This window comes from Bufo gargarizans, chromosome 2 (assembly GCF_014858855.1).
Source record: "Bufo gargarizans isolate SCDJY-AF-19 chromosome 2, ASM1485885v1, whole genome shotgun sequence".
In the NCBI taxonomy this organism is placed as follows: domain Eukaryota; kingdom Metazoa; phylum Chordata; class Amphibia; order Anura; family Bufonidae; genus Bufo; species Bufo gargarizans.
Window position 1 is genome coordinate 604,920,378 of NC_058081.1, and position 21,058 is coordinate 604,941,435.

At 43.5% G+C, this 21,058-nt stretch overlaps 1 protein-coding gene across 1 annotated transcript in view; it reads left to right on the plus strand.

Annotated features, from left to right (window-relative positions):
* CCDC15 (coiled-coil domain containing 15) overlaps positions 1 to 18,482 on the plus strand; it is a 52,321-nt gene extending 33,839 nt beyond the window's left edge. Inside the window, exons 7-10 of the mRNA XM_044278301.1 lie at positions 11,562 to 11,665; positions 13,390 to 13,554; positions 14,097 to 14,245; positions 17,998 to 18,482. Of these exons, the coding sequence (XP_044134236.1) occupies positions 11,562 to 11,665; positions 13,390 to 13,554; positions 14,097 to 14,245; positions 17,998 to 18,113 (534 nt within the window). The 3' untranslated portion in view covers positions 18,114 to 18,482. The remainder of the gene's footprint in view (positions 1 to 11,561; positions 11,666 to 13,389; positions 13,555 to 14,096; positions 14,246 to 17,997) is intronic.
* Positions 18,483 to 21,058: the final 2,576 nt, after the last annotated feature.

Consider the following 21,058-nt stretch of genomic DNA (forward strand, 5'->3'; position numbering starts at 1 on the left):
AGAAAAGAATGCACCAGGCACATTTTGAATAGAATTTTACTTTATCTGAAATTTCTGTAGTAATTCTAAAAAGCGTACAAAAAGAAGCAAGATGTTTTCAACGTGAGCATGCCTTGTGTGATGGACTGTAAGTGTAGTAGACCGCAAAGGCTTATGCAAGGGTAAGGATGAATTCACATGCAGGAGATTTGTTTCAGAAATTTTTGCGACTGTCCATTCATCTAAGTGGGGCTTGCGAAAACAGTTGCATTCACATACACAGAACAGATTTTTTATTTAAATTTTGTATACGGATTAATTGCTGTAACAAATCTACTGCATGTGGATATGCCCTAAAACATCTCATTCACATTCCATAAGGCCTAGTTCACACGAACGTATGGCTTTTATAGTTTTTTGCGGTCCGTTTTTCATAGATCCGTTGTTCCGTTTTTCCATTCCGTTGTTCCGTATGCCATGTACAGTATACAGTAATTACATAGAAAAAATTGGGCTGGGCAAAACATTTTCAATAGATGGTTCAGAAAAAACAGAACGGATACGGAAGACATACGGATGCATTTCCGTATGTGTTCAGTTTTTTTTGCAGACCCATTGACTTGAATGGAGCCACAACCCGTGATTTACGGCCAAATATAGGACAAGCTCTATCTTTCAACGGAACGGAAATAAGGAAACGGAATGCATACGGAACACATTCCGTTTTTTTTTGCGGAACCATTGAAATGAATCGTTCCGTATACGGAACACAAAAAAACGGAACGCACCTTCAGTGTTTTCACATCTCTTTGTTCTGCTCAGGAAGTATATAGAAGCCAATTATTGTTGTGAGGGTACTGTCTGGGATAGTATGTTATTGGGGACTTGGGGGCCTAAATCCTCCTGACAGGTTCCCGTTAATCTGAAATTATTTAGGGGAAAAGATTAGAAACAAAGTCAAAAAATATTATTTTACTGAGATAGTAGTTGATGCTTGGACCGAACTGCTGGGAAATCAACAGTAAATGAATGTAAACTCTCCTGAGATACAGATGCAGTAGAGTTAACACACCTGCTTCCCGTGGCGTGTTATCTAAACTAAATGTGTTACGCAATTGCGTTAAGAGCTTGAGTGTTAACTCTGCTACATCTGTAAGTATTTGTTAATCCTAAGATAAAAATAAAAGGGGAAGAATGTGAAGACAGACTACACAGACTATGTGGTCGTTTTCTGCCGCCATTCTATGTTTCTTTGTTAATGAAAACGGTTTTCTGGTTTCAAGAGGAAACCAGACAACTCGGGGTCTCGACCTGTAATAAAGAATGGATGATTACATACCTAACCAATCCTGTGACACAGCACCAGTTCTCCCAGTCGGGTTCTGTTTTCTCGGCTGCAGTGGTGATCACCATGTGACTGCCGCAGCCAATAAGTGGTCTCAGCAGTGCACTAAAGTGTGGCTGCAGCGGTGATGTCACAGCCAGGAGAATCGGAGCATCAAGTTTTTTTCATATTGTAGTGAATTGGATCTTAAAATGTCACTCCACACATTTTGTGATTTCTAGCGCATGCCGTGCCGGACAATTACTTGACCTATCTATTTGCTGTGCTCCCTCCTCCCCTAATTGAGTTTAAACAGTTTCTCCAAGATCATTAAAAATCCCAGACAAACCCTACAATGTCTTCAAATAAATAAATAAAAACACACTTGTTTCTGTGTCGCTGGTCTAGCTCCTGAACCCAATGATGACGTGCTGGATATGGCACATCACCGCTGCAGCCAATCACTGTCTTCAGTGGCCATATCCAGGCACCTCAGTACTGCTGTTTGAATATAAACTGCAGCAGAAGTACCAGAGAACCTCACTGGGGTAAGGAGAGAGTATATGATGTTTTTTAAGACATTGTGTTGGTTGTCTGAGATTTTTTATTATCTCGGAGAACCCCTTTAATGTGTAAAACTGCTGCAGTAAAATCTGTGAATTGGCCAACTGTGGTAACACTGGTTTCCTAGGATTACATTCTTCTTGCAGTTGGAGGCTGTGTTTCACATACAGTGCTCCCACATACAGTTCCTATATGTTTCTGTTTGTCCCCCTTGGTGGAAACGTGACTGCGTTAAGTCAGGATACCTAATTCTGGAAGATGCTATAAGATATAACAATGATATTTGGCGTGGAGAAACCTGAAAAAGCAAGCAGAGCTATACCATTCTTGAACTATAGGGTCAAGTGGGCCCCCAGTAATGTATTTGGAAGATCACATCATTAGGTGATGAAAATATTCCCCTATGTCAAGTCATTGTCACCATAGCGGCCCTAATATTGGGTCCTGCTGCCTGATAGTGGTCAGAGTTTTGCAGAGATATGGGCAGGTTATCTCTTGTTATGCTGGAAGGCAGATTTGCAAACACAATAAAATGTTCTACAGAGCCAAATACATGGCAGTCTCCGGACAGGCGGGAGATTATTCTGTTTTCGGTACCGTCACCTCTTTTTTATTTGCTTTAAGGATTTCACAAGCCTTGGCCAATGGGAGCCACACATCTCATTGCCAGATGACGTTTTTGCTCATGTCTTCAGAAGAGCGAGAATATTTCGGCCCGTTTGACTCTTTTCTTTTTCATTAATCTCCATAGCTGGCAGTTTAATGTGTGCCCTGCATGTTAGTCACCTAGAGTTCTCGCAGCGATAAGGGCCATAAAAGTGAGGAAGGTGTGTAATTATCCTGGCAATGTAATATCTGCATCACAAATCGTATCCTGATGTTATCCGGTGATTGCAGCCAGCACATTATCCTTTAGTAGAGAAGCGACAAGGTGGCTGGAGGAGAAGCTGACCTGACCAATGGTTCTTGTATCTTTGGCTCCATCCAAGATTTATTGAATATCCATTAAAAACCTTATGTGAGCATAACGCATGCACGGTAGATGCATGTTAGGATAAAAAATCCTCAATAATTTAGTTGTTGCAAATTTAATGTAGTAAAATTGTAACTTTGGTCTTTTTCTCACCATCATGTAAGTGATCAGGCTACTTAGATGGAACTGTATTTATTGGAATACAATTTCTGAAATTCCTGACATTTTTGAAAGTCTTGTAAGAAAATATGCAATATGCTGTGCATTTAATCATGTGCACGTCTAAATGGGAATACAAGAAACATGTAAAAAGTTCAGTGCTTGCCATGAAAGGGTTGTCTGGGAATAAATGATTATCACACCCTGCTTATGTTTATCTACGGTAATATATAAAGCTGAATGTATGTATGTCCGCTAAAGGAATCCGCACTGTCGCATTTACCATCACGAAATATGGTACCATCACTTGACCTACATAGCCAATAGAAGACTGCAGGTCTTTCTCCTCATATCCCAACTGCCATACGCACAGTTACATGACCCTTATCAGCCAATAGAAGCTCACAGGCCCTTAGTCTCCACATACACACAGTTTTAAACCAGGTTTCCATAACAACCCAGCCCTTTTTCTTCAATGCTGTAGGTCACCTTTAAAGGGGCAGGGTGCTGTGGATGACACTGTTAAGGAAGCGGAGTGCTGTGGACGTCACAGTTAAGGGGGCAAGCTGGTGTCGAGGTCACAGTTAAGGGGACAGTCTGCTATGGAGGTCAGTGTTAAGGGGCAGATTGCTGTAAAGGTCACTATTAAGGGGGCGTGGTGTTGTGGAAATCACGGTTAAGGAGATGGGGGTACTGTGGAGGTCACTAATAAAGGGGCGACAGCTGTGGAGGGCACTGTTAAAGGGGCCAGATGCTCTGGAGGTCTCTGTTAAGGGGGCAGGGAATGGTGGAGGTCACAGTTAAGGGGACGGTCCGCTATGGAGGTCGGTGTTAGATGGTGTGGTGCTGTAGAGGTCATTATTAAGGGGCGGGTGTTGTGCAGGTCACATTTTAAGGGAACAGAGTTCTGAGGTCACCGTTAAGGGGGGGTTGTGGAAATCACTGTTAAGGAGACTTGGTACTGTGGCGGTCACTAATAAAGGGGCAGCCGCTGTGGAGGTCACTGTTAAAGGGGAGGGGGAGCTGTGGATGGTACTGTTAAGGCGGCAGGCCTCTGTGGAGGTCACTGTGAAAAGGGCAGGCACTGTGGAGGTCACTTAAGGGAGGGGGAGGGACTGTGAAGGCCACTATTAAAGGGGCAGCAGGGTACTGTAAGGTCACTGTTAAGGCAGCAGGGAACTGTGAGGTTACTGTTAAGGGAGCGGGGTACAGTGGTGGTCACTGTTAAGGGAGCGGGGTACTGGAGCAGTCGCTGTGGAGGTCTCTGTTAAGGGGATCGGGAATGGTGGAAGTCACAGTTAAGGGGACTGTAACCTATGGTCAGTGTTAAGGAGCGGGTGCTGTAGAGGTCACCGTTAAGGGGGCGGGTCCCTGTGGAGGTCACTGTCAAGGGAGTGGGGTGCTGTGGAACTCACTGTTAAAGGGGCAAGCTGCTGTGAAGGTCAAAGTTAAGGGGGTGGGCTGCTGTGGAGGTCCCATTTTAAGGAGGCGGGGCACTGTGGGGGGTCAGTGTTAAAGGGTCGGGAGCTGTGGAGGTCACTGTTAAGGGGGCTAGGCACTGTAGATGTCACTGTTATAGTGAATACTGTTGATATCTTTTAACGACACACACACACATTAAATGAAATGGATGAAATATACCCATGCGAAGCCGGGTCCTTCTTCTAGTTTATAGTATAAAGACAGGGGAGAACACAGAAGAAATTGTAACTGATTATCTATCACCATTAGAACACCTTGCATCATTCATAATATAAGGACAAGGGAGAACACAGCAGAGGTGAGAACTGATTTTCTATCACCACTAAAACACCCTGCATATCATTGTTTATAGTATAAGGACAGGAGAGGTGAGAACTGTGCATTACAACTAGAGCACCCTGCTTATCGCTATTTATAGTATAAGGTCAGGAGAGGGGAGAACTGATTTTCTATCACCACTAGAACACCCTGCATATCATTGTTTATAGTATAAGGACAGGAGATGGGAGAACTGATTTTCTATCACCACTAGAACACCCTGCTTATCATTATTTATAGTATAAGGACAGGGGAGAACACAGGGGATGAGATAACTGATTTTCTATCATCACTAGAACACCCTGCATCACTTTATAGAATATAAATATATTTATAATTAAGATTTCTGACTCCAACCAAAACTAGCTTCAACTCAGACTCCATAGCCCTGCTTTGCAGTGCAATTGGTGAAATCTAGGGTATGTAACATGCAGATTTTACAATGGAGTCATTCTACAAATGCTGCAGAATCCATGTGCAAATCTACATAAAATATACTTCCATTTCATGTGGCCTAGAAGTACATTCACACACTGCAGATTTGTTGCAGAAATTTCTGCAACTGGAAATGTGTTTCTTTCAATGCAATGCACTTGTGCAGGAGTAAAGGACTGGACAACCCCTTTTAACCGCCTCCGGACCGCCTAACGCAGATGTGCGGTCCGGAGGCGGCAGCCCTGCGCACGACGACGCATATACGCGTCATCTCGCGAGGGCCGGGATTTCCTGTGAACGCGCGCACACAGGCGCGCGCGCTCACAGGAAAAGAAGGTAAGCGAGTGGATCTCCAGCCTGCCAGCGGCGATCGCTCGCTGGCAGGCTGGAGATCAGAATTTTTTAACCCCTAACATGTATATTAGACGCTGTTTTGATAACAGCGTCTAATATACCTGCTACCTGGTCCTCTGGTGGTCCCTTTTGTTAGGATCGACCACCAGAGGACACAGGCAGCTCAGTACAGTCGCACCAAACACCACACTACACTACACACACACACACACACACACACACACACACACACACACACACACACACACACACACCCACCCCCCGGTCACTTATTAACCCCTTATAAACCCATGATCACCCCATATAAACTCCCTGATCACCCCCCTGTCATTGATCACCCCCCTGTCAGGCTCCGTTCAGATGTCCGTATGATTTTTACAGATCCATGGATACATGGATCGGATCCGCAAAACACATGCGGACGTCTGAATGGAGCCTTACAGGGGGGTGATCAATGACAGGCGGGTGATCACCCATATACACTCCCTGATCACCCCCTGTCATTGATCACCCCCCTGTAAGGCTCCATTCAGACGTCCGCATGTGTTTTGCGGATCCGATCCATGTATCAGTGGATCCGTAAAAATCATACGGACGTCTGAATGGAGCCTTACCAGGGGGGTGATCAATGACAGGGGGGTGATCACCTTGATCACCCCCCTGTAAGGCTCCATTCAGACGTCCGCATGTGTTTTGCGGATCCGATCCATGTATCAGTGGATCAGTAAAAATCATACGGACGTCTGAATGGAGCCTTACCAGGGGGGTGATCAATGACAGGGGGGTGATCACCTTGATCACCCCCCTGTAAGGCTCCATTCAGACGTCCGCATGTGTTTTGCGGATCCGATCCATGTATCAGTGGATCCGTAAAAATCATACGGACGTCTGAATGGAGCCTTACCAGGGGGGTGATCAATGACAGGGGGGTGATCACCCTGATCACCCCCTGTCATTGATCACCCCCCTGTCAGGCTCCATTCAGACGTCCGCATGTGTTTTGCGGATCCGATCCATGTATCCATGGATCCGTAAAAATCATACGGACGTCTGAATGGAGCCTTACGGGGGGGTGATCAATGACAGGGGGGTGATCACCCTGATCACCCCCTGTCATTGATCACCCCCCTGTAAGGCTCCATTCAGACGTCCGCATGTGTTTTTTCTTACCAGGGGGGTGATCAATGACAGGGGGGTGATCAGGGAGTCTATATGGGTGATCATCCCCCCTGTCATTGATCACTCCCCCTGTCATTGATCACCCCCCCCTGTCATTGATCACCCCCCCCTGTCATTGATCACCCCCCCCTGTCATTGATCACCCCCCCCTGTCATTGATCACCCCCCCCTGTCATTGATCACCCCCCTGTCATTGATCACCCCCCCCCCCCCCCCTCCCTGTAAGGCTCCATTCAGACATTTTTTTGGCCCAAGTTAGCGGAAATATATATATTTTTTTCGTTTGTTTTTTCTTACAAAGTCTCATATTCCACTAACTTGTGTCAAAAAATAAAATCTCACATGAACTCACCATACCCCTCACGGAATCCAAATGCGTAAACATTTTTAGACATTTATATTCCAGACTTCTTCTCACGCTTTAGGGCCCCTAAAAAGCCAGGGCAGTATAAATACCCCACATGTGACCCCATTTCGGAAAGAAGACACCCCAAGGTATTCCGTGAGGGGCATATTGAGTCCATGAAAGATTGAAATTTTTGTCCTAAGTTAGCGGAAAGTGAGACTTTGTGAGAAAAAAACAAAAAAAAATCAATTTCCGCTAACTTATGCAAAAAAAAAAAAAAATTTCTATGAACTCCCCATGCCCCTCATTAAATACCTTGGGGTGTCTTCTTTCAAAAAGTGGGGTCACATGTGGGGTATTTATACTGCCCTGGCTTTTTAGGGGCCCGAAAGTGTGAGAAGAAGTCTGGGATCCAAATGTCTAAAAAATCCCTCCTAAAAGGAATTTGGGCACCTTTGCGCATCTAGGCTGCAAAAAAGTGTCACACATCTGGTATCGCCATACTCAGGAGAAGTTGGGCAATGTGTTTTGGGGTGTCATTTTACATATACCCATGCTGGGTGAGAAAAATATCTTGGTCAAATGCCAACTTTGTATAAAAAAAATGGGAAAAGTTATCTTTTGCCAAGATATTTCTCTCACCCAGCATGGTTATATGTAAAATGACACCCCAAAACACATTCCCCAACTTCTCCTGAGTACGGCGATACCAGATGTGTGACACTTTTTTGCAGCCAAGGTGGGCAAAGGGGCACACATTCCAAAGAGCACCTTTCGGATTTCACAGGCCATTTTTTACAGATTTTGATTGCAAGGTAACTCTCACACATTTGGGCCCCTAAATTGCCAGGGCAGTATAACTACGCCACAAGTGACCCCATTTTGGAAAGAAGACACCCCAAGGTATTCCGTGAGGGGCACGGCGAGTTCCTAGAATTTTTTATTTTTTGTCACAAGTTAGCGGAAAATGATGATTTTTCTTTTTTCCTTACAAAGTCTCATATTCCACTAACTTGCGACAAAAAATATAAAATTCTAGGAACTCGCCATGCCCCTCACGGAATACCTTGGGGTGTCTTCTTTCCAAAATGGGGTCACTTGTGGGGTAGTTATACTGCCCTGGCAATTTAGGGGCCCAAATGTGTGAGAAGTACTTTGCAATCAAAATGTGTAAAAAATGGCCTGCGAAATCCGAAAGGTGCACTTTGGAATATGTGCCCCTTTGCCCACCTTGGCTGCAAAAGTGTCACACATCTGGTATCGCCGTACTCAGGAGAAGTTGGGGAATGTATTTTGGGGTGTCATTTTACATATACCCATGCTGGTGAGAGAAATATCTTGGCAAAAGACAACTTTTCAATTTTTTTTATACAAAGTTGGCATTTGACCAAGATATTTTTCTCACCCAGCATGGGTATATGTAAAATGACACCCCAAAACCCATCCCCCAACTTCTCCTGAGTACGGCGATACCACATGTGTGACACTTTTTTGCAGCCAAGGTGGGCAAAGGGGCACATATTCCAAAGTGCACCTTTCGGATTTCGCAGGCCATTTTTTACACATTTTGATTGCAAAGTACTTCTCACACATTTGGGCCCCTAAATTGCCAGGGCAGTATAACTACCCCACAAGTGACCCCATTTTGGAAAGAAGACACCCCAAGGTATTCCGTGAGGGGCCTGGCGAGTTCCTAGAATTTTTTATTTTTTGTCGCAAGTTAGTGGAATATGAGACTTTGTAAGAAAAAAAAAAATTAAAATAAAAATCATCATTTTCCGCTAACTTGTGACAAAAAATAAAAAGTTCTATGAACTCACTATGCCCATCAGCGAATACCTTAGGGTGTCTACTTTCCGAAATGGGGTCATTTTTGGTGTTTTTCTACTGTTTGGGCATTGTAGAACCTCAGGAAACATGACAGGTGCTGAGAAAGTCAGAGCTGCTTCAAAAAGCGGAAATTCACATTTTTGTACCATAGTTTGTAAACGCTATAACTTTTACCCAAACCAATTTTTTTTTTTATCAAAGACATGTAGAACAATAAATTTAGCGAAAAATTTATATATGGATGTCGTTTTTTTTGCAAAATTTTACAGCTGAAAGTGAAAAATGTCATTTTTTTGCAAAAAAATCGTTACATTTCGATTAATAACAATAAAAGTAAAAATGTCAGCAGCAATGAAATACCACCAATTGAAAGCTCTATTAGTGAGAAGAAAAGGAGGTAAAATTAATTTGGGTGGTAAGTTGCATGACCGAGCGATAAACGGTGAAAGTAGTGTAGTGCCGAAGTGTAAAAAGTGCTCTGGTCATGAAGGGGGTTTTAGCTAGCGGGGCTGAAGTGGTTAAGAATTGTGTAATTTATTTTATTTATTTTTTTATATATTTTATATACACCGTTGTATCTTGTACCTCACTTTAGGACAAGGTGTAAAATTGTGACATGAATCAAAAAATAAGGTGACTTCTTTATTGAATATTTCTAAAGTGCATGAAGAGTTTAAAATTGGAGGAATCCACACTCCAGTAGGGAAAATAAATCTAGTGAGGGACAACCCCAATGCAGACAAATAGGAGCATAATATAACCTACAATTGCTGAGTAGGTATAGATCAGGCATGTCCAAACTGCGGCCCTCCAGCTGTTGCAAAACTACAACTCCCAGCATGCCCTAATAGCTGTAAGCTATCCAGGCATGCTGGGAGTTGTAGTTTTGCAACAGCTGGAGGGCCACGGTTTGGACATGCCTGGTATAGATGAAATTGAGGGGATCAAAGTACAATAACATCCAAGTGGATAATAGAAAAAGTAAAGTGCGTTAGTACTGTCCCATCAATGAATATAACGTAAAGGCGAACACAGTACATTAGCAAGTGCCGTGTATTAACTTTCTCTACATGATAAATGCCATTAACTGAAGTGAGACAACCCTTCAAAAGGGTTTTCTGAGATTTTTATACTGATGACCTATCCTCTGGGATAGGTCATCAGTATCTGATCAGTGGGGGTCTGACATCTAGGACCCCCACCGATCAGCTGTTTGAGAAGGCACTGCGCTCCTGTGAGCACTGATGCTTTCTCGCAGCTTACTAAGCACAGCGCCGTACATTGTATAGCATCGGTACTTGGTATCGCACACAGTCCCATTCACTTCGGGCTGAGCCTAGGCCATGTGACCAATGAACCCGTCGTCACTGCTCTAGTAAAAGCCGCAAAAATGCCACGGCACTCACAGGAGCCCCGGTGTCTTCTCAAACAGCTGGTTGGCAGACCCCCACCCCCACCGATGAGATACTGATGACCTATCCATCAGGATAAAAATCTCGGAGAACCCCTTTAACCTCAAGACTTCAAAAAATCCTAGTGTGCATTGGAGAGGCTTTTCTCGTCTTGATGACCTTCAGTATGGTGGCACGCCTGCAGTGCCTTATGGTATATTTTCATCCATGACTATTCTCTGTAGTTTGTTTCCCTCCCAGCCTAGGTGATGCCACCCTGTAATTCCCTGCCTGTGCTCCACACTTGTGTTCATAACCTTTACACAGTAAATAGAAGGCCGCCTCCTATAATTAGAGGAAATGATTAGTGTGAAAGTACACCCGGTTATATAATAGCCTCTGGCAGTGTCACTTTGAATACTGAGTGCTATATAATTATGAGTGTACTGCTTGGAGTGATAACATTTGTGGCACTCAGGAATTGGGAGAAGTGACTACATGTGCCGGCGAGTAACAAGTATCGTTCCATCTACTGAAGACCCTCATCCATGCGCAGGTATCATGTGAAATGTTACAAAGGAGGGATGTTGTCGCACAAAGAATACGTGATCCCTCATACGTGATCCCTTCCACTTCTGCAGTAGCTTTCTCCTCTGTCAATGTGGTTATAACTGTTTTGGGAAAGCTGGATGATAACCAACACCAAGTTCTGACACTTTCAATTGGGTTTGCCTAGGCCAGGGATGCACAACTTGCGGCCCTCCAGCTGTTGCAAAACCACGACTCCCAGCATGCGCAGACAGCCTACAGCAGGGCATGGTGGAAGTTGTAGTTTTACAACAGCTAGAGGGCCGCAGGTTGAGCATCGCTGGCCTAGGTTTTCTCCCACACATACATCTCTGCTTTTCTCCATGCAGATATGTCCCATAACTGGGGGTCACATTCAGTGTAGGCAATCAGTCCAAATCTCCCTTCTGTCCTGATATATTACAGGACATCAGTCTGGAGGCTCAGAGACCGGACACATATGAAAGGCTGTGTTCCCATATACCTGGCCATCCGTTGTCTGTGGTACAGAAATGCTGAAATGGCAACTAATGCCATGGATTGTTTTTCTGCATGGGGCACTTCATTTGTAACAAACCCTCAGCTGTGATGAATTTGGGTCTGCTGATTTCTGCATTATATCTTGGATCAATAAACAATTTTTATTTTATTTTTTTCTAGAGGCAAAACCAGTACCTCATGTACAGAAGACTTTTTATGGACATAGAACGGGAGCAGGTGAAAGAAACCCGTAGGCAGAAGGAACACGAGAGGAAAATATCCAAGTAAGGAGTGATGGGACGATGCCAAAACCAGCAGCCGCCATTCATATTTACCCGTGCTGCAGTAAACCGCTTTAGGTTTTGCGTACTCATTTTTTTTTTAAATGTATGATTCTGAATCCTTCATTTAAGGGGACTAATGACGAAGCTCAGTCTTCATGTGGACTTTACCCTGGCAGAAGCTTACTCCTGGGCTCTGCCAGTCCTTGCTGAGTTTGAGTGTTCTGCGTTTCAGCTACGGAGTGGGAGAATGAAAGTGACAACCGCGCTAAGCATGTTTCTGAGGCTTAGAAGTTGTCACTATAAAGTCAATTCAGCTGTTGTCCTGACTAACCTGCAGAATAGGCCACATTTATTAATGTTGGTGTTCCTAGATTTTGGCTTGCACTGCTAATTCTGGATTTTGATTTAACTGTTCCCTGCCCAAAAAGGGGAGCATGGCTTCACTGGGAATGGACTTGGCCTAATATGCATAATTTTGCACCAAAATTGAACCACAATGCTGGTGTAGAATCCTGTGTCGAACTAAGTCAACCAATAGTTTGTATAAAGATGGGCTACTTTAACATCTGCCAAACAGTCTGTCGCAGTTCTCCAGATCCAGCACTGCCGGATGCAACTGACCGGAATGCCCGCTGGCCCCATTAAAGGGGTTGTCCGGGTTCAGAGCTGAACCCGGACATACCTCCATTTTCACCCAGGCAGCCCCCCGACTTGAGCATCGGAGCAGTTCATGCTCCGATGCTCTCCTTTGCCCTGCGCTAAATCGCAAAGGCACTTTTAGGAGTTCCGGTGTCATACCGGGCTCTCCATGGGGCTGCCAGGAAGCGGCACTGATGGGCAGGTGTTAGCACTGCCCTAGCCAGTAAAAAACTGCTAGGGCAGCGCTAAAGCCCGCCGTCTCCGAACACACTGCCGGGCGGAAGCTTCCGCCCGGCAGTGTGTTATGATAAACAGAGCCTGTGCCCTGCGCAATCTAGCACAGGGCAAGGGAGCGCATCGGAGCATGAGATGCTCCAATGCTAGCCTCAGGGGGGCTGCCTGGGTGAAAATAAGGGTATGTTGGGGATCGGCTCTGAACCCGGACAACCCCTTTAACTATACATAAAGGGAATCAACAAGGTAAAAGAGGAGAGAATTTTTAAAAGAAGAAAAACTGCTACAAGAGGACATAGTTTTAAATTAGAGGGGCAAAGGTTTAAAAGTAATATCAGGAAGTATTACTTTACTGAGAGAGTAGTGGATGCATGGAATAGCCTTCCTGCAGAAGTGGTAGCTGCAAATACAGTGGAGGAGTTTAAGCATGCATGGGATAGGCATAAGGCCATCCGTCATATAAGATAGGGCCAGGGGCTATCCATAGTATTCAGTATATTGGGCAGACTAGATGGGCCAAATGGTTCTTATCTGCCGACACATTCTATGTTTCTATAATTGGGTCAGAAGGAGAACCGGCCGCAATATGGCAAAAATGCCAAGAATTGGGTGGACAGAAACTGCTGCATGCTGCGGTTTGTGTCCGGCCAATTCCTGGCATTATCTGGATCTCCATGTCTCAGATGTGAAACTAGCCTTAGAGAACAGCCTGAGCTCCTGGGGCACGCCTAGACAGCCTGTATATAAGCTTTTACCATCCATAGTATGCCCCAACATCCTTTATTAAAGCAGTCCTTAATATTTATCATTGACAATGTGCACATTGTCACTCTAATATTTTCTGCAATCAGAATTAAGAGAGAAAGGGAAACTGAGCGCCTAATGGAGGAACGCCGACTGCGCTTATCTGGTCATCCCAGTATCCAGAGACTATCATGTGAGCTCGAGGAGACTCTGAAAGGAGCGATCACTGAAGAGCAAAGGGAGAAGGCTCAGAAAACCAAACAATCCAAGCGGTAAGTCCCAGGATGGGCTTCGTGATATAAATCTATAAACCATTGCTCTGCAGGGCATCTGTCAGTAGTTATTGGGTACGCGTTTATGGTTAACTCCCAGTACCCTTTCAGTCGGCCTCTCCTTTGTTTACTGTTCGGGTCCTGTTATTTGGTGTTTTGGAAGTAGATTTCATTGTGGTTTATAGATACTATATGAATTTAATTATAGTAAATATCTGGATTTGCTATAGTAATTGGCAATTTACTCCCTGATGAAAGCATCACACTCCCTTAGGGAGTCTTCACACGTGGCAAATTGCGACTCAAAATCAGTTCCATTCATCTCAATCCGGTTGTTTTGGCGGGAAGCACATGGATTTCTCCATGTCTCGGGAATGGAGTTGATTTTCTGCAACAAAATCTGCTTTGTGTGAAGGCCGCCTTCCCCTGCAGAATAGTCTCTTTAATTTAGAATACAAACTGGCTGTGCACGCTGCTGCTGTTCTCTCAGTTATCTGTGTCTGTTGGCTTTCTGGTCTCATTGCACTCCCATTTTTTTCCAGCTATGTAGAAGCTTTACGAGCCCAGATGAAAGACAAGATGTTGTTACACAACATTGCTTTGCCTCCTCTGTGCTGCTGTGGTACAGACTTCTGGGACTCTCACCCAGACACCTGTGCAAACAACTGCATTTTCTATAATAACCCTAAAGGTACGTCATGGGAAGGGATGGATATACAATGCGTGATGGCAGCATTAGCAAGTAATTGTATATAAATGTGAACATGTAGTATGCACTATTTCCTTTAAAGGCTATAGACTCTTTTGGGGCAAATTTTTATGATTGCATTTTACTCATTTTGGGCTAAAAGTTTTTTTTTATTGATCTTTGTTAAAAAGTCCAGCTGTTTTTGAGATCCAAGGGTTAAAAAAAAAAAAAAAAAAAAAAGTTTATTTGCAGAGTGTCGCTCCTGAATTCTGTCAGCTGACTGCTTCTGTGAAGTTTTATCTCTGATTTTCTGACGTCATACTAATATATAATTAAACTCTTATCAAACCGATAAGAATATGCCTTAGGCTACTTTCACACTAGCGTTTTGGCTTTCCGTTTCTGAGATCCGTCATGGGCTCTCAGAAGCGGTCCAAAACGGATCAGTTTTGCCCTAATGCATTATGAATGGAAAAGGATCCGCTCAGAATGCATCAGTTTGCCTCAGTTCAGTCTCCATTCCGCTCTGGAGGCGGACACCAAAACGCTGCCTGCAGCGTTTTGCTGTCCACCTGGCGAAGCGGAGCCAAACTGATCCGTCCTGGCACACAATATAAGTCAATAGGGACGGATCCGTTTTCTCTGACACAATCTGGCACAATAGAAAACGGATCCGTCCCCCACTGACTTTCAATGGTGTTCAAGACGGATCCATCATGGCTATAGAAGACATTTTACAACCGGATCCGTTCATGACTGATGCATGCGGTTGTATTATTGTAACATAAGTTTTTTGCAGATCCATGACGGATCCGCAAAAAACGCTAGTGTGAAAGTAGCCTTAAAGGGGTTTTCCAAGATTATTATTTTTTTCTACTGATGACCTCTCCTCAAGAAATGTCATCAGTATCTGATCGATGGTGTTCCAACACCCAGGACCCCTGACGATCAGCTGTTTGAGAATGCCTGCTTTTCCTAGGCAAAGTGACGACACGTTTATCGATCATGTGGGCTAGGAGCAGCTCAGCCCCATTCAAGTGAATTGTGCTGAGCTCCAATACCAAGCACAACCGCTATACAATGTATGGGGCTGTGATGGTAAGTTGCGAGAAGGCAGCGGCACTCACAGGAGAGCCACTGCCTTCTCAAAACATCTGATCGGGAGATCAGAGAAGTCTTCACATGAGCCGTCAGTTGATAGGACTGAGAAGTGATACTCTGCAAATAGACTAATTTTTTTTTACAATATAGAAAGAAAGCTCCAGCACCAGAATGGACGTAGTGAAAAATCCCGGTCTTTATTCGTCACCAAGATACAGGTGGATACAGCAAACAGTGACACTGGCTCCCACTTTATCCCCAAGATCTACACGTTTCGAACAATAGTGTTCTTAGTCATGATCATGACTAAGAACACTATCGTTCGAAACGCGTAGATCTTGGGGATAAAGTGGGAGCCAGTGTCACTGTTTGCTGTATCCACCTGTATCTTGGTGACGAAAAAAAACCCGGGATTTTTCACTACGTCCATTCTGGTGCTGGAGCTTTCTTTCTATCTTGTGCATTACTTCTGAGGACTGGCTTGAGTCCGCCCCGTGCACCGTCATACAGGATAAGAAGGTGAGCTGGCTGTAACTTTTCTACTACGTAATTTTTTTTTTACCCTTGTATCTCAAAAATCGCAGAATGTTTATAATAAAGACCAATATAAAAATTATTTTTAGCCCAAAATGAGTGAAATGCAATCAGAAAACCAAATTGCCCCAAAGGTTTCCATAGCCTTTAAGGTTCAAGCAAAAAACAAACAAAGCAACAGTGCTCTGCAAACACAAATAATTAAACAAACACAATAGTGCATAACTCCTTATAATGTAAAATGCTAATGCTACATTATAAATGTGAGATTCTTGGCAAATACATTTTGTACATAACTATTTGTACCTGTCCGCCAACGATAGGTTCCTATCCCAAAGATATCACCTTAACACCAAATACTACCTCCACTGGTGCCATACCGGCCTCCATTAAATTTAGGGAATGCAGGTTCCACATGCATGCTGATCCCACACTATATTATACTACTTTTGGTGCCACAAGGGCTTCCATTGTGTTCAGGGAATGCAGGCTCTACATGTATGCTGAGCCCACTCTGTATTCCCCCTCTCCTGATGCCAAATGGCCTCCAATAAATGCGGGGAGAGCAGGCTTACAGCTTCATACTAATTAAAATCGACCTATGGGACGGACAGGTTAATCAAGTGCGCAACCAATGGAGTCAGTCACACCTCCAATGCAGACTGCAAAGCAAAAAAAAATTGGGGATTAGCTAGTACATCCCAGGCTGGAAGCACAAAAGCAAAAAACAAAATGCAACAGCACTCTGCAAACACACATAATGAAGAAAATACTATTGTGCCATACTCGCTAGAAAATGTACTAATGCTAATACTAGGTTATAAATGTGAGATTCTTGGAAAATACTTTTTTGTATAAAATTATTTGTACCTGTCTGCCAGCGTCAAGGCGATCTCTTTAGGACAGGAACCTAACACCAAATACTACCTTCAATGGTGCCATACCAGCCTCCATTAAATTCAGGGAATGCGGGTTCCACATGCATGCTGTGCCCACACTATATTATACCATTTTTGGTGCCACACTGGCTTTCATTGTGTTCAGGGAATGCAGGTTCCACATGTATGCTGAGGCCAGTCTTGGTGTCAAATAGCCTCCAATAAATACAGGGAGAGCAGGCTACAACTTTGTTTGCACTAATTAAAATCTGCCTTTGGGACGGACAGGTTAATCAGGAGTGCATGACCAATGGTTCATGCCTACTTCCAGCGTGCTCAGGACAGCACTTCCGACTGGTGCCCAGACCTTGTTCATAGGGCATAATTTGGATCCAAATTTCCTTCCCCACTGAGATGGCCGCACATGCTCAGTTTCATCCCTCAACTGCCTCCTGAGATGTGATTGGGAGAACATGGACACGTCCGCTTAGTTCCAGCAGAAAAGACACTCCCCTTGAGCGGTCATCTTGATATAAATCTAGTAGAGCAATGAATGGGGGATCTCTGGACCAATGTGAGGTACAGGGCTGGTTCTAGCTTTGTTAGAAAGAGATTGACATGTACTATATGATGCCTGATTATAATTTTTTACAATAATCATGGGATAACCCCTTTAAGTATCTGATTGTCTGTATAGCTGGTCAGCAGTAGTTGGCCTGTGAAGCTTAGTGGTTGTGCCCATGATACAAACCAGAAGGAGCATAGTGGTTCCTCCTCACTACATACATTTGGAGAAGGGTCTGGTGAACACATCTGGTTTATGTTCTAGGAAACTGTAGCACTCTGCTGTCTTGGTCACTAATAACCCACGTTTCTGGCATAGGCCGACCTGACATGGAGCAAGGGATGATGTGGTTAGATAGCCTCTTCTCTTTTGCTAGGTATGAAGCTGTCTAGTTAATTGTGGGAATCCTACAGATCAGGAAGCTCCTTTCTCGAAGCTACACAGTATCTAACTGAAATTTACAGGGCATTGATTTCAGTATATATGTGTAGTTTACCTAGTTTGCCTAATGTCAAGCCCTCTTTACCTCAAAATGCCCCAATAAGGTATATTGCAAAAGAAAATGTATGCACACAAACCCTTTAAAGAGCATGGATGGGTGGATATGTTATTCCGTTGTCTGTCATAACCTTATTCCTCGTTTATTTAAACTGTATTCTTGTATTTTTCACCGGCAGCGTACTCTCGTGCCCTGCAGTCTGTACTCCTGTCTCGTGATATGTGGGATGGATCCGTTGGCACCAGATTCTCCGCCTGCAATATCAGTTTTGCAGAACCACGAGCTGTAAGATAATGGAGACCTCATTCCTAAATGCAAGGGTTTGAAGTTTACAAGTATCTCACTTAACGTAGGAGGACAATGAGTTATTTATATTATGTGTTGAACCCATTCCCTCCAGCTCTAGGGACTTGCACATGTGGGTGAATGTTCACGCCAAGTGACGTATGTACCACTTTCATTAGCTTCAGATAAATGATTGTCTGCCTCAGCAATTACTGCAGGGAGTAGCCTGGGGAGTTACAGTGTGCTGTGACGTGTAATCACTAGGGCTGTGTAGGCCCAGTTGATCATTTTAAATTATTTTATGTTTTATGTAATATAATGGACTTTGTAGCAAAGAATAGAAATCCAGATCTTCAGATTTATTAGTTCTAATGTTAAAATCCAAAGTACAGCACAGAGACCCCAGCAGCAGGTCTACGCGTTTCAGACTATAACATGTCCCTACTTATGGTCATGAGTAAGGACGTGTTATAGTCTGAAACACGTAGACCTACTGCTGGGGTCTCTGTGCTGTACATTGGATTTTAATGGTGACAGTAATAATTGTTATTGAAAAGCTGGATCTGGTGCTGGATTTGTAGTCTTTGTTATTTTATTAGATTGTCTTACCCGTTCACAGAAGCATGATCTACCAACTACAGGAGCAGTGAGCTGATCATTAACATTTGTACACGGACTTTGTTGTTCAGTTTTGCTTATGCTCAATTTTAAGATCTCTGCTTACTGGTGGAAATCTTAAAAGGGGGTTTTCCAGGTTCCTGATGCTGATAACCCATCCTCAGGATAGGTCATTAATATCCAATCGGTGAGAGTCTAACACCCTGCACTCCCACGATTAGCCATTCCCTGCAGCCTCCGGCTCTGGAGCTAACACTTTGAGTGGAACAAGAAGCACAGCTCCATTCAAGGTGTATAGGCTATGCCGGGTTACTGCAGATCAGCTCTTATTCAGTTCAGTGGGAGCTGATCTGCAGTAAACCGGTATGTCACTACACTTTGAATGGAGCTGGGTAGGAGGCTGCAGGGAACAGCTGATCGCCGGGAATGCGGGATGTCAGACCCTCACCGATCAGATAGTAGTGACCTATCCTGAGGATAAGCCATCAATATCAGGAGCCTGGAAAACCCCTTTAAGTCTATAAACTAGAAACCTGTCCTGATCTGATTATGTCCAACGCCATTGCACCTAAATCTATGCCACCTTAGCCACTCTCCTAAAAGGGGGCAGGGCCAGCAGCCCCAGCACATTTATCTTTTTTTTGCCAATTTTCTGGTATAAAAGAAGACTGAAATCTACAGCATTTCGGAGCTGCTGTTGATTTCAGTTTAGGTGCACAGAATGCTGGAGGATGCACCTAATGTATAACTATGTCTGTAACTCGCTATGAATTAGCTGCATCCTATTGCATTGCAGGGGCTATCATAAAACGGTGTAAAATACTGGTCTATGATTAATTCCCCTCAAAGTATTTTAGGAAGTTGCAGAACTTCATTGCACAAATACTGAACTTTATTTACATGAATCTGTGAACCCCCTTTTAATCCAGAAGTAAAAAGAGTGAGCATTTGCTTTAAACTTTATTACTAAAGTACACACGGCTTAAGCCTCACGCAGTCGTCCGTGGAACATTGTCCGTGAGATACCACATAGCAACCAATGGCGCCGTTTGCTCCACCAATGCCAGTCGGTATCTCACGGACCGTGTTCCACGGACGTCTGCATGAGGCTTTAGGCTGGTTTCACATCACCGTTTCATTTTCCGCTCTTCTAATCCATCAGTTAGGAGTATGGCCCTTTAAAGGATAGCATCCTGAAGATAAAAGTCGGAGCCCTGGTTGGATCAGGAACAGATAGATACTGAACAGTGAAGGTTATTTTCTTGTTTGCTGAGAATAATCTTTATGTAATAAATGCTTCTGAATGTATGGTCCAATTATTTCCTTACAATCGAACCAGCGCTAATGAGAGAGAAATGATTGGCAGCTCTACATGCGTGGCTTCTTAATGTTTATACATGGCTGATTTATTGCAAGGTTTTGTTCGCCAAAAATGCATGCATATATCTGAATGGTTTGTGTCTGCTGCATGTTCATGGATTTATGCAAGCCCTACTCAGATGTATGGGTAATGTTATCGCTGACTAAAGAAATACCCCTATTAAAATATAACTTTTAATTCATACCTTTAAAAAAAAACTAAAAAATATTTTCATTCAAAATTTCATATATAACTCTGCAACAATATGGGTTATATTCAGTTAGATGGGATCAAGATGGAGCTTGGATGGTTTAATATCAGTCTTTACTTACGGTTACACCCGATTTAGTTTTCTACCACCAAATCGGGTAACAATGTAGATATTTTCTTCCATAGGATTTATCTTTTTCTTCTATTAAGAAATCTGGGATCCAACCTGTTGAAGCATGGCACAATAATAGGGTTGTATTTAGGGATTTTGAGGGCTTAGCCCCTGAGAAGTGGGGTCGCCCCTTTTGGGGCGGGTGCTCTGCTTTTAGGCAGGGGTAGTGAAGGGAGAAATCGGGGACAGCTGACCTGGCTTCACAAATAGACCCCACTTCTCTTCAGGAATTTAAAAGGAACAGAGTAACTTTAATAGAAGAAAAAGATAAATCCTATGGAATAAAATATCTACATTGTTACCTAATTTGGTGGTAAAAAGCTGAATCTGGTGTAACTGTAAGTAAAGACCGCTATAAAACCATCCAAGCTCCATCTTGATCCCATCTAACGGAATATAACCCATATGAAGAGTTTTGTTGCTGAGTTATATATGAAATTTAGAGTGGAAATTATGGTTTTTTTTTTGTTTGTTTTTTGAACGTATGAATTAAAAGTTATATTTTAATAGGGGTATTTCTTTAGTCAGTGATAATATTGTAAACCTCTAAGCAATGATAAACAGTGAGAGTGAGAATACATCTCCCATGAGGGA